Source organism: Balaenoptera ricei, chromosome X (genome assembly GCF_028023285.1).
Source record: "Balaenoptera ricei isolate mBalRic1 chromosome X, mBalRic1.hap2, whole genome shotgun sequence".
Classification (NCBI taxonomy): Eukaryota; Metazoa; Chordata; class Mammalia; order Artiodactyla; family Balaenopteridae; genus Balaenoptera; species Balaenoptera ricei.
Window position 1 is genome coordinate 133,570,794 of NC_082660.1, and position 13,827 is coordinate 133,584,620.

The following is a 13,827-nucleotide window of genomic DNA, read 5'->3' on the forward strand; positions in this document are numbered from 1 at the left end:
TCTTTGTCTGACACTTCACAGACCTCCATTTCTTTAGGGCCAGTTATTAGAGCTTATTAGTTTACTTTGATGCTGTCATAGTTACCTGATTTTTTGTGATTCTTGATTCCTTATGTTGATATTTGTGCATTTGAGTAAGTGGTCTCATCTTCCAGACTTTGCAGGTTCACTTTGGAAGAGAGAGTTCTTCATGAGTCAGCTCAGTTTGGGTTTCTGAATGCATCTGCTGGTAACATCCTTGGGCAGGTGGGGCCTGTCTGTTTTTGGATGAGGCAACTGTTTGAGCTCGGAGATTAGGGATAGAGGGTTGTGCCACTAGATGAGAACACCTGAATAGGACTGCTGGCTTGGTTCCCTGCCCAAGTGAGTCTGTAGAATGGGTTCTGTTGTTGCCTGGATTCTCTGGTCAGGCTTTCTAGACAGTTGGGAACACAGTACTATACTCAGTAGTAGGTGAGGCTGTGAATTAGCTTCCCTGCTCCAGCAGGTCAGCAGGATAGGACCCAGGGCCTGTTCCGGTCATTATTTGGGGACCCAAATCAGGCAAGAATGGGGACTGAATATCCTGGTCAGGCAAGGACACTGATTTTTCTCTTCAGACAGGGAAAGCCACAGACTGTGCTCTCAGTGCAAGTGCCACTATACACAGGGTTGCTGGATGGGCTATGCATCAGAACTTCCCATCTGCTCTGATTAGGTTCCTTGGTCAGTCAGGCTGAAGGCTGTATTCAGCAATAAGTGGGACTAAAAATTAGTTTCCCTTTGTGGGTGCAGTGGGAGGAGCATCTCCAAGGCCACCAAGGCTCTCTGTGGTCTTAAGCTGTCTCATGCCCTAAGTTTCTTGACTGAACAGGAACACTGGCTTTGCTCTGGATCAATCAGCTTTGCCCACCCTCCTCTCAGCTAGAGCATTGCTGTGTTACACTGTTACACAGCCTTCAGGTATTCTCACCATCCTTTCCTATCAGATGGGGATGGGGGCTGCTCTCCTGCCTGAGTGTGGGCAGACCCAGCTCCAGGGCTGACAAAACTCCTCATTTTAGAACCCAAATCTAGCAGACCTGCACCCCACTGTGTTCCCTGTTCAGACTACCCCACCAGCTTGGTTCTGCAGATGAGCAAAGTCACTGGTTGGGACTACTTGGTCTCTGCAGGTAGGAATATTGTTTGCCAAGATCTGTGTACTGGTTTTTGGAAGTCCCTCCCCACTTCTCTGTCACAATTATATTTCAAGTGGTTAAGACCCACAGATTCCACTGCAATCTCTGTGGGAAAAAACCAGAGTAGGGGCTCCCACAAAGCAACCCACAATGTTGGGGCATGCTGGAGGTCACCTCTGGGCTCTCTCTTCTCAGTGAAGAAACTATAGGCTCATGGGGGATCTCTCTGCATGGTGCTACACTGGGGGAGGGGGATGCAGTCAGCATGTAGTCACTCCTTTTGCCTTTCTAATGCAGTCTGTCTTGGCCTCTGTGATGCAGAGATTGGGGTCACCCTCACTGCTATGTTCTAGGATTCTCTCAGTGGTGTCTTCTCCATAAATAGTTTTTAGTTGCTTTTCTTGCAGGGAGGGGGGCAAAGACAAGAATGACATCTATGTTGCCATCTTGGTGACTTCACTCTCAGTAACAGTGTTTGGATTAGAAGATTTATTCCCTACATATGAGTGGCAATTAAGGGTTCCAACAATCTTCCATGGGCAGTAGCTCATTTAATCCCAGTGTTCCCTGGAATAATTTTCTTATTATATTTATGTTATATAGAGGTTAAGCGACTTGCCCAAGGTCATGCAGGTAAGACAGTGGTATAACCCAGATTAGAACTCAGTATTCTTGCCTCCCAGTTCCTATGTCTTTTTACCATTCACATTTGTTCTAACCACTAGCAGCTTTCCCCACAACCATGTTGGTATCTCATTCTTTTCATGCATTTGGATGGGGACCAGTCCCAATCAAAGCCGCTCACATGGCCACATATTAATACTTGTAAGAGGAGATGACCATCTTCCCAAGGTTCAGGCCATGCTGCATCTATCATCATAGCTCCTTCAAGGGGATTGTAGTGTGGACACGACCAAAAACCAAAGTGCCGAGAACAGATTCCCAACTGAAGTACCACCGACTAGAGCACCAGTCTTGGGCACCATTTCCTATTGACTTTAAACTGGAGGAGGCCTGCTAGTGCCACAGAAACCTGGAAAAGTTGGTTGTAGATCATCATAGGAGACTGACTCAGCATGGATGTGGCTCGAGGAGATTAGACAGTTTCAGGGTCAGTAGCATCTGTTCCTCACATCAGTACGGAGAGAATGTGGTGAGTAATAAGACCTTGGATTTCTCTGGCTAATACTATTTCTACTAGGAGCTCACTAGCTCTCTGTCAATAAGGGTTCATTAAACTTTCATTGTTCTCCTCCCATTAAGAGGCAAGGAAAGGACTGGTATGATTCCAGGCTAGATATGTATTTCAGGAAGGGGCCAGCTTAAAGTGTATAAAGATCATAGAGCCCTTACCAAACATGACACCTGTGGGCATAAAACTCCATCAGCTAGAATGCAGAGTCCTAACTCCCCATGAAGGCTGCACCACAGTTGTCCTGAGACTATGATAAATCTGAGTGGCCTACAACAGGACCTAGCAGTGTTAATGCTATCCTTCATGGACTTATGTTCATGTCATGTGACCCTTTAATGATCTGAGAAAGGGTCTGTAGGTTTTGAAATAGTGTGAATGAATGTCCTTGCTGTGCAGCAAGGCTGGAGTGTGGCTACAAGGATGGGAACCTCTAAGACTCTGAGTCTTTAAGAAGTTGGCCTAGAACAGAGCCATCAAGCCTAGGGGCCAACAAGTAGCTATTCCCAAAGCAGCTCACATGTGTTGTTATTATCCTTATTTGTCTATAAAAGCCAACTTTCTGGGATCACAAGTCAGCAAGATGATGGCATGCAAACATGTCCTCAGGTAGATGATAGGTTATGGCCCCCCACAACCAGCTCTTGGGTCCAGAACGACTATACTCACCATCCATCCTAATGAGTAAAATGCCTGGAAAGTTAGGACAAATAAATTTGGCCATATACCCTATTATGGTCTCTTTCACTTCTGGGTCTTTGTACATTCATGTTGAATGCCCTTCTCCCCTTTGCCTGACAAATTTTGAATCATCCTTTAAAATCCAGCTCAGAAGTTATTTTATTCAGTATTTTCTGAGTTTAGACTATGGTGTTGACCCTATACAGTGGTGTAAATGGGCAGCTCTTCCTCACAGAGCTTAGTGTAGTGGGAGATAGATTGCAATGAAGTGTGGTGAACGTTGGGATAGTGAGAGCACTACAGAGTAGAGTGGAAGCAAGTGCACAGCTTTTTTATCATGGAGGATAAGGCATGAGAGACATGACCTTTCAGGTGAGAACTGAAGGATGAGTAGGAGTCAGCCAGGTCAAGGCAGGAAGGGAAGAAACATTCTAGATTGAGGAAACACCCTGCATAAAGGCCCTAAAACATATTAGTACTTGATGTGCAGTTGATATGGCTGATGCATTGTGAATGAGGTAGGCATTATGGTAACAGGAGGCTGAGCGGGACTTTTAAGGCCTGGGTTAGAGTTTGGATTTTATTTTAGGTGCAGCACGGTGCCATTGAAATGTATTAAACAAGCAAGTGACATGATCTGGTTTACAGCTTAAAATGCTAGCTATATAGTGATCCAGGTGAGAGATCATGATGGAGGGTTAGACTGGAGTTCTAGTGGTGGAAGTGAAGAGGAGGAGGTACAATATGGGATTTAAATTAGAGGCTGAGTGCACAAGATTGTCAGATGTGCTGGATATGGGGATGAGAGAGAGGTGTCAGTAATTCCTCCTAAATTTTTGACTTGAGCATCTGGGTGAATGATGCTTTTATTTATTGATAAAGGAATGCCCAAGGGAAAAATTGTGTGGGTTGAAGAGTTAAGAGTGCTGCTTTTAACAGGTTAAATTTGACGTGAAAGAACTAGGCTAGAGATATTGATTTGGCAGTCATCAGCATAAAGTAGATGTGGTGGTTTGCAAGCATGTCTGCAAAATTTTTGACACTTCTCCCATTAAGAGATGAGGTCTGTGCCCAACTTCTTGAATCAGGCCTGGCCTTAGTGTCTCTGATGTAACCAACAGAATGCAGCTACTTCCCATGTTAGGTCAGTAAAAGCCATGCAGCTTCCACCTGGTTCTCTTAGAACACTTGTTCTCCAGAGGTCCCTTCTGGAGATGCTCCCTTTCAGGACCCAGCTGCCATGCTGTGAGAAGCCATAAGGAAAGGCCATATATAGATGCTCTAGTCAACAGTCCCAGTTGAACCTGTCCTTTCACCATCACAGCCCAGCTTCCAGACATGTGAGTGAAGGACCAAACCCCCTAGACTGGCATGCAAAACGCCCTCGTCTTCTCAGTTTAGGACCCAACATTTTCCCTCTTGAATAGGACTAGAGCTGGGTAACTAATATGCCTTCATCTCACCACAGAATCCCCTGCTACATGGAGCTTGAAAGTAGATCCTCCATCCTCGTATGTTCCAGTCAATTGAGTCACCCCCACTTATTTGAGTATTCTATCTGAGGTCCCAGGCATCATGGAGTAGAGACAAGCCATCCTTTATTTGCCCTGTCCACATTCCTGGCCCATGGGAATAATAAATGGTCGTTGTTTATGCTATTATAGTTGGGGCTGGTTTGTTACATAACAAAAGATACTTGAAATATGTGGTTACTGAGGCTATCAGGACAGATGAGATCATTCAGGGAGAGTGTATAGAGTGAAAAGAAACAGAAAGGTAGCAGGGAGAAAAATCAAGGCTATCAGGAGACTGGTGTCATGGAAACCAAAGAATCAAGTCATTGTCAACAGTGTCAAATGCTGCTGACGGGTCAAGTAACATAACTAAAAAATGCCTTTAGGTTTTAGTGACCAGAGCAGTGGTGACTCAGCAAGAGCGGCTTCACTGAGAGCAGATAACAAGTGTAGAATTCTTTTAGAAGACAGGAGATGGCCTCAGATGGAAGGAAGGCCACCTTTTGCCTGTCACAGAAGGGAAGGGAGAGATGGTGTGTGCAGATCCTATGAGCTCTGTTGAAGTTTAAGGAGTTCCCTTCTGAGAGTTTCTGTCCTCCACTAAGTGGAACATTTGGAGGGAAAAAACAAAGGAGAAGGTGTATTTTGTTCCCAATCTGTACTCTTAGTTTACCTAGGGACCCCCTGCTTGGTACCAGCACCTGCTTAATCTTCTCAGTTTAGGACCCAACTTTGTCCATGCTGGGACTGGTGCTGGGCCACTAATGGTCCTGTTCATCATCACACAAGACCCTACCACATGAAGCCCAGGCCAAGGATAAGTGGTGGGGGTGGTAGTGATAAGGTACTAGGCCTGAGAGTTTGGCCCCTGCATTCCAAGGTTTAGCCTCTTAGCTTCCTTATTTGGTGTTTAATCAAATTCTTTTGAAGCTGCCAATCCATCTGAATTGCGTGACAGGCAACCAAAGGATGGGGTTTGTGTTTCCTGGGTGGACTGGTGTGGGGGGACATAGAATGTGATGACACTTGGGACAAAGTGGACCACCGGGACAGCTGCTGGACAGGGTACTCTTTTGTTGACTTGGCTCTCATCGGAACCACATTTTACTAATAGGGAAAGTCCCATCTCAGGGGAGGTACCTGCCTGATATCACATAGCAACTGATATGGAATTGAGCCCTGACTAAAATTCAGGTGTTCATTCTTCTCAATGTTTTCCTCATAATATCGAATTGTTGGAGCTGAGGCAAAAGAAAGGTAGAAAAGGCCCAGGTGCTCGCTGATGGAAAAGGCCAGGGGCTCTAGAGGGTAGCTTGCTTCGTCAACAAGGGCAGGTGCCTTTAGCCTCACCCCAGTGGGTGGTCACGTGATTATTTCCAGGTGAAAGGGAGCTTGTGTAATTAGATGCTATCGAGACTAGAGATCCCTGCTTCTAATTCTAGGCCCCTTTGACGGAATTTTCCCCAATGCTTTCTTCTGCTTCCATTTCCCTTCTCATTCATTCCATCTCCTGCTAGACCGCTTGGAAGGAGTCAGAGTTCCAGAGGGCCTCCTTCCCAAGTTCAGTCTGAGAAGCCCTCTGAAGAGTGTCATAACGCAGATGCATCCTGCTGCTCAGTCATGCCTGGCTCTCCTGCTTGCAGTACTTTATACTTCAGCATGAGGAACTAATAGCTTATTACATGAACACCTCAGATTTAAAAGTTCATAGGAGCAAACAATTATTAAGTAGGAAAAAAGCTATTTTAAATGACTTAGCGCACATTTATTAGCACTTGGATACTCTTAGAGTTGCTTTAGAATGTTGCATATTGCATGTATTTTCTTCCATTAGTCTCCATTGAGCATGGTTTAGCTAGTCTCCTTTCCAACACCACCCTGATGAAACCCTCCCCCCCATGTAGCTCTGATCTAGGTTAGCATTCATTTATTCACAAATATTTATTGAGTGCCTACACTGTGTTAGACATTCTTCCAGCAGCCTCTAGAACTGCTAGGGATATGTCTCTGAAGCTCTAAATACCATAAAATAAGTCCGCAATATTGGTCCCAGTTTGGGGTAGAGTTTCAAACTCTAGGGGAGCTCAGCAACAGAAGTACTCATGGGAACAGCTTCAGCTTTCCCCTAAAACTAGGGGAATAGTTTTCAGAGGCAAAGTGGTTTTAGAAGTTTCTCAAGGAAACAACAAATATGAGTATCGGGCAATTTTGCTACGGAGGCTGCCTCTCATGGTTGTTTTGGTGGTATGATTGGTGAGGGATTATGAAATTGCTGCAGCATCAGGGCATCCATCAGATGATCACGTGGCTGGAACATGCACCGAGGGTCAAATTGTTCAAGTCCCTGATCTTATTTCAGACAAGAAAACCTTTTATATAATTCAAAATGCTCTCCCAAGATCTTCCTCATCCCTTAGAAGCCCAGTGATTTCCTCAAGCACATCTCATAAGATTAATTCCCAGATTTTTCTTAAACTCTGTAACAAATAAGGGTCATCATCCATTTCCAACACATGGACTAACCAACTAGACACTCTCCCTCTGCCTAGTAACTATTACCTAAGGGAACTATTGCCTAAGGGAAATAATAATCAATGGAAAAGAACAAAAGCCTTTAGAATTGCAAAGAAAATAACTTTCTCATTTCCTGGGAGTGGGTTAATTTAGTGGAGGAAGCAATACAAGTGTTTCCTTCTCTGTCATATTGGGTAATGAGACCCCTGAGTCAATCAAAGCTGTTTTCACATGAGTTCCATTTTGGATTACTGTAATAGGTCTCTTGCTCTTGGGATACCTTTTTTCCAGCATATTCCGATGGTGTTAAGAAGTAAGGGTGGCATGAGAATAGGAGTGAAAGCCAAAAACAGAGTACTGCCTGTGTTAGGCAAAGAGTGACCAAAAAAAGTTCTCTAGCCCAAGTGAGTACAATTCAGAAAGAGTTTAATAAACAGCCACTAAACATTGCACCAAAGCATTTGGAAACACAATTTCTACAGAGAGGCAAAGGTCAGGCTTCCATTGTAAATTCCTTAAGATGATCATTAACAGGACAATCATTAACAGTCCCACACACCCCACCCCCCCATCCCACCCCCCCATCCCCACATATCCACAACACTACATTCTTCTAGTCATGAATTTACATACAGACACAGTCTTAGGAATAATGGGACTGGCATGCATTATCCCAGCAATGGCAAGGAAGCAGGGGATGGGGGAAGGATGAGTGAAAAGGCAACCAGCAGCTAATGATAGACCCCTTAGGAGCATTGATCAGGGAGTAGGCAGGGAGAATCTCCTTTTGGTGCTCTCTGTGGCATTACTTAGGGGTTCTAGAATACTTTGGACTAGTGGCTGGGGCTGCCATCTTAATCTCATTTCCTTGAGCCATGACTATTAGAAGTGGTCTCCTTGGGTGACACACTGTGACTTTCTAAAAATCTTTTTGGTGTCCAACCAAACTGCATTCAGGACGCAGCATGCCTGTTGAGATTGTGCTGATTCTGAGATCAAGGTGGACCTGGATTCTCAGTCCTATCTTCATTTTGGCCTTTGGAAAGGGGCACGTGATAGTTCTCTATTACAGACACTTGTAAGGAGCCTATGCAAGTCATTCAAACATATGAAACTGAGTTTATCTACCTTATAAATATTTTACAATTATGACTGTCCCTTTTACTCATATTAAGAAAAAATGAGCTCGAATCCCCTAAATAATATATTATCAATCAAACTGATAATAAGGTTAATAATTTAGTTGACTCAAAAGTCAACTAAACTCCAATTCATCCCTCTTAAAATTGGCATCAACAGAGGACCAGAGGTCCCTGACACAGTAGGAGCAAAGTTCTTGGGCTTGGCCTAGGGTTTGGAGTGTGAAGGGTATGGAAGGAAGAATTTGACTTTCACCTGCCAGTAGCCCTCTTTTTTGAGCCAGATTTCAAGCCTCAACTACCATCCAGCCCAAATCACTTACTCCATCCAGTATTTGACTAGCTGCCTTGGCAGGGAGGTGACTTTCCTGTCTCTCTAATGTTTTTAAAAATTTAGGCATTTGATCTAGAATTTGTTCTATATGTCCCTTTTTAGTATAAATTTTAAAAATTACTTGATCCTCTTCCTAAAGAGTTTGCAGGCAGTAATGAGTCCAAGCTAAGCAATGTCCAGCTGGCTGCAACGGGTTCAAAGGGCTTGAGAGAAAAGGGCTTTCTGGAGGAGAGATATACCAAAGAGGGTACTATTTTCCTGAGGGGCTAGACATGGCAGGTCATCAGCCATCTTGGTGCCAGGCTGGCCCAGTTGGTTCTATCTGTTTTGGCCATACATGGTAGACAGTGGTAAGCCTCAACTGTCCACACTCACCTCCAAGCCAATAAAGGGGTTGTGGGCCATGTTCAGAGATTAGCACTGGCTCCTGCCTTTGTTATCAGTACTTATGCCTAGTGGGCCCTGCTGTGGGCAGGGGAGGTGGCAGGTAGGACCACATGGGACCCAGCCTGGCTCCCTAGTGAGTCAGAATCATCTGATCTGGACCAGTCAACAATCATCCTTAGTCTGGACCTTTCAAATAGCCAAGGCTCTCACTACAGGCCATAGAGTCTCCTGTTCTTTCTTTAGTGGGCAGAGTGCAATAAAATACATGCTGTGCCCTCAGCTGAGGGAGACTGGCAGATTAAGATGAGCAGCTGGACAAATGGCAGTGTTTGGCTCCAATGAGGATATACTCAGCAATGGGGACAAGTAATTTTTTCTGTTGTTATTGTTTCTTCATTGAGATTCATAAATATTAATTGAGAGTCATGGCTTGGTAAGAAGGTTAAAAAAGAAGAATCCTGAAACACATGAAGGGGAGCCCTGGGGTTTGGGTGCATGGACACTTCCTTAGGGTATACAGTGCTCTGGTTGCGGCACCGCCAATATCTACTGTTTGCGGATCATGCCCTTGATAGCTGACTCCCGGTTGACATATGTGGCCCAATAGACCAGATTGAAAATGGCAAAGAGCACAGGAAAAATGATGCGGGAAATTTTGTCAACCTTGCTGACACTGTTGTAGGTCTTGGTCTCAGTTGGGATATCCTGCACGTAGGTGGTCTTGGGTGAAGCAATGATTGTCGGGGTTGAGGAGGCACTAGGAGCAGCGCCCTTGGAGATGGTGGAGAACTCAGTGTCCTTGGCCAGGTTGATGGGATAGGTGGTCCCCACGATGTTGAAGGTGGTGCTGGTTTTCTTTGTTGGAACTGCTGGTGTTTTCTTCTAGGGGCCAGAAAAAGTAGGGGAGAAGGGGGAAACAAAACAAAAGCTAATTAATCCATTATACAGAACACCTTCAGAGGCTGTGGGGAGGAGGAGCCATGAGGGAAGTTAGGAAAGAGGGGCTATGAAGCCAATAGCACAGAGTAGCCAGGTTTGTGTCTGGGGATAATTGAAGATGAGTTTGAAAACAGAAAATTTGCAACATCCTGGCTTACTAGCTATGTGGCTTTGGCCAAGTCACTTCTCTTAGAGCTTTACTTTCTTCATCTGTAAAATGAGGATCAAAGTATTTGTCAGGGTTGTTGAGAGGGTCAGATGAAAAAATGGTGGTAGAAATAACTAGAAAACTGTGAAATTTTGGTCACATGTAGGGTCCTGTACAATAATGTGATTTGATCCTCACAGTAATCATATGAGGTAAGTGTGTGAGATTACTCCCATTTGACAGATGAGAAAACTCAGCCTCAGACTGAGTGGCAGAGCCCACACTAGCCACCTGGGCTCTCAACTTTTATCCAGGGCTGCACTGTACTGCTTTCTATAAGTATGAGACACTTTTTGGTTACCCGAGACATAACTCCAAAAGGCTTCAACCATCAAGTGGCACATCTCCTGTGAGGAAGAGAGCTTGGTGAGTCTGAAAGTCATTTCGTCTTAAAGACACATAAATACTATGGCATGTTTACATGCATCATTATAACAGTATCTCACCCTTCATGCACTGTAAATGTCCATTCTTGCAAGGCTGCAGGCAGGAGCCACAGCCTCCCCAGGGAGTTATGCAAATGCTTCCCTCTGACACAACAAAGGCAGGGATGCTGGGGGCTTGCTATGACACTACACTTTGTTTTCTTTTTCCAGATTATAAAAAAACTCAGTGGTAAACAAGCATAGACACATGTGCCCATTTGTTCTCATATATATGACTTGTGTATACATGGACCTTCCATGTAGAAAAGAGAAAAGAAGACAAAGCTCAGGCCTGGATCTGAAGAGAGAGGCTGAGAGGCTGAGGAACAGGGGAGGCCAAAGACAGTGGCTGAGGTCATAGTCTGAGTGCTGAGCTCATAGTGTTTGTTGCCTCACTTCCCACTCTGGCCTTTTCTTCCTTCCATCTCTCTTTGTTTCTAGGGAAAAGTGGAGCTAGATGAGCTTCAAAAATACCCAGGAGTATTTGACAAAAAGTGACAACTAATTATGTTGCCCTAATTTCACACACCTCACATTGTTCCCTTTCTTTTTGTTTTTTTTAATTAATTGATTTTATTTTATTTTTGGCTGTGTTGGGTCTTCGTTTCTGTGCGAGGGCTTTCTCCAGTTGCGGCAAGTGGGGGCCACTCTTCATCACGATGCGTGGGCCTCTCACTATCGCGGCCTCTCCTGTTGAGGAGCACAGGCTCCAGACGCGCAGGCTCAGTGTTTGTGGCTCACGGGCCTAGTTGCTCCACGGCATGTGGGATCTTCCCAGACCAGGGCTCGAACCCGTGTCCCCTGCATTAGCAGGCAGATTCTCAGCCACTGCGCCACCAGGGAAGCCCCACATTGTTCCCTTTCTTAATGTTACTTTGCTTCCCAGCATGTTTTACTTCTTTACTTCCTACTTGTTTCCTTCCTAGATTTCTCTACTCCCACCCTCTCTTACTGACCCCCTTTCTCCTAATCTATTTCTATTTCTTTACTTCTTTACTTCAGAGTTCCCACCATTTTGATCGTTTTTTTTTTCCTTCTTTAGACCGCACTGCCATTTATCTTCCTGATCCTAATAATAAATTTTGCCCAATATTTACTGAATATTTACTGGGCCAAGAACTATGCTAGGTGTTTAGGAATATGTAGGAAGGTTAAAAGTTCAGTCAGTTTCAGTCCCTGTTTTCTAGGAGTTTACAGTCCAGCAAGGGAGAGAGCCTTGTGAACACATCATTGCCATATAATGTGATAAGAGTTCTAAGAGATATGAACAAAGTGTGATGGGAATTCAGTAGAGGGAGGGGCAAAGTACCTACAGGTGCTGGAAAAGGTGGCTCAGAGAAGGCAATGAGGATGGTGAGCTGGGTCGCAAAAGATGAGCAGGAGCTCACCAGATGAAGATGTAGCAAAGGCCAGTGCACAGGCCAAGGGCACTGCTTAGTTGAGGGATGACAAGTAGTTTGCTGTAGTTGGATGACAGTGTGCATGGTAAAGGCCTGCCTATGCTGGCTTCAGGGTTTTCATCAGAGAGGGGAAGGGGGACAAAAAAGGGGGTGCTGGTTTAAGTAAATGAGAAGTCTGACTAATGGACATTTAAAAAGCAATACTGTTCTTTCTCCTTGAGGATTGTAGTCACATTGCTACAAGTGGAGGGGGACAGAACTCTAAGGCTTCTAAGAACTGCGTAAATGCTTTAAATACTACATGGGACTCATTTATAATTAGCAAATTCATTGTGAATACAGTCCTGCTGCTAAATGCCTCGGCTGTTAAATAAAGGAGCACTTCACTTGTTTGCCTGCTTACTTATTAATTTGCTTAGTAATCTCTTTTTTTTCATGGGTACACAAGAAAAAAAGGAAAGAAAAAAACCACTACCCTGACTTTGCTAGAAGCTTTCACACTCACATATATTATTTCATTTAGTCATCTTATTAGCTGGTTACGACCAAGTCTCTGAAATAATCATTCTGAACAGCAAACACTTTATTTAGCTCTGTAGGCACTTTGTGTTCTATAGGTGGAAAAGCAGCAGTTGATTTAATCGCAGATTTTTTAAGTAATAAAAGAAAATTACCTTTTAATTTCCCTCGCCCTTTCCATCATGGCACATTTTAATCAGCCACTATAATTTTTACCTAAATTGTCAAAGAAGGGAAATCAAAGCAAAAGTTATAGTGCTGAGAAGACAGAAGCAGGAGGCAGAGATTAATGGTTAATAATTCCCATTTCTGCATCTAGTTTTCTAATAATTTTCTATGCCCTGGAATTTGATAGATACAAACTAGAGTGACTTAACTTTGACCAATATGCAATTCTGTTCCTACCTCCTTAGCCAATGCCAGGCTCTTAGCTACATGATAGATGTTTACAGAATGAAAAATGACCCCCCAAATGAAGATTATTGATGTGATTTCTAGTTTTTTCCTCCTGAGTCTTGACCTCTCCTATACAGACAGCATACCTCTATAGTTCATCCTGGAGTAATTCCCATACCACCAAAATGAAATTGACTCTTCCAAATTCCTCCAAGCATTTTGACCTGAGGACAAGGATACTTTTCTTTCTAGAAGGCCACCTCATATGCATTTTGGAATGAGGTAATGAAAACTTTTATGGATCAATGCATGTCCAACTCAAGAGTTTTTCTCAGATGGCACTCACGTTTATTCTTTCCAGAAGTGCTAATTAGAGAGTTAGTTGAAGCCCTGAATGTACCCGAGACCACCAGGACCTCAGAGTATATGCAGATATGGTCCTGTGACTCTGTGTTAACCCCGTAACATTCATCCAGCTTTCCTGAACCCCAGTTTTCAGAAGTGGGGCAAAGTAATGGAGTATATGCTATGTTGGACTCAAAGACAAATCAGACAAAGACCCAATTTTTAAATGCAAACAACCCAGTTTTTTAAATGGCAAAGGACTTGAATAGACTTTGAATATCTTCTTCTCCAAAGAAGATATAGAATTGGCTAATAAGCATGTGAAAAGATCCTTAATATCACTGGTCATAAGGGAAATACAAATCAAAACCACAGTGAGATACCACCTTACACCCATTAGGGTGCCTACTATCAACAGTAAGAGCAATAAAACAAAAAAAGAAAATAACAAGTGTAGACAAGGATATGGAGAAATTTGAACCCTTGTTTACTGTTGGGAATGTAAAATGGTACAGCTGCTATGAAAAATGGTATGTCAGATCCTCAAAAAATTAAAAGTAGAATTAAAATATGACCCAGCAATTCCACTTTGGGGTATATACCCTGCAAATTGAAAGCAAGGTCTTAAAGAGATACTTGTACACCCATGTTCATAGCAGCATAATTCTCAATAG

The 13,827-nt window shown here is 43.7% G+C and overlaps 1 protein-coding gene across 1 annotated transcript in view; it reads right to left on the minus strand.

Annotated features, from left to right (window-relative positions):
• Positions 1–9,467: 9,467 nt before the first annotated feature.
• GABRA3 (gamma-aminobutyric acid type A receptor subunit alpha3) overlaps positions 9,468–13,827 on the minus strand; it is a 244,609-nt gene continuing 240,249 nt past the window's right edge. Inside the window, exon 10 of the mRNA XM_059909922.1 lies at positions 9,468–9,803. Within this exon, the coding sequence (XP_059765905.1) occupies positions 9,468–9,803 (336 nt within the window). The remainder of the gene's footprint in view (positions 9,804–13,827) is intronic.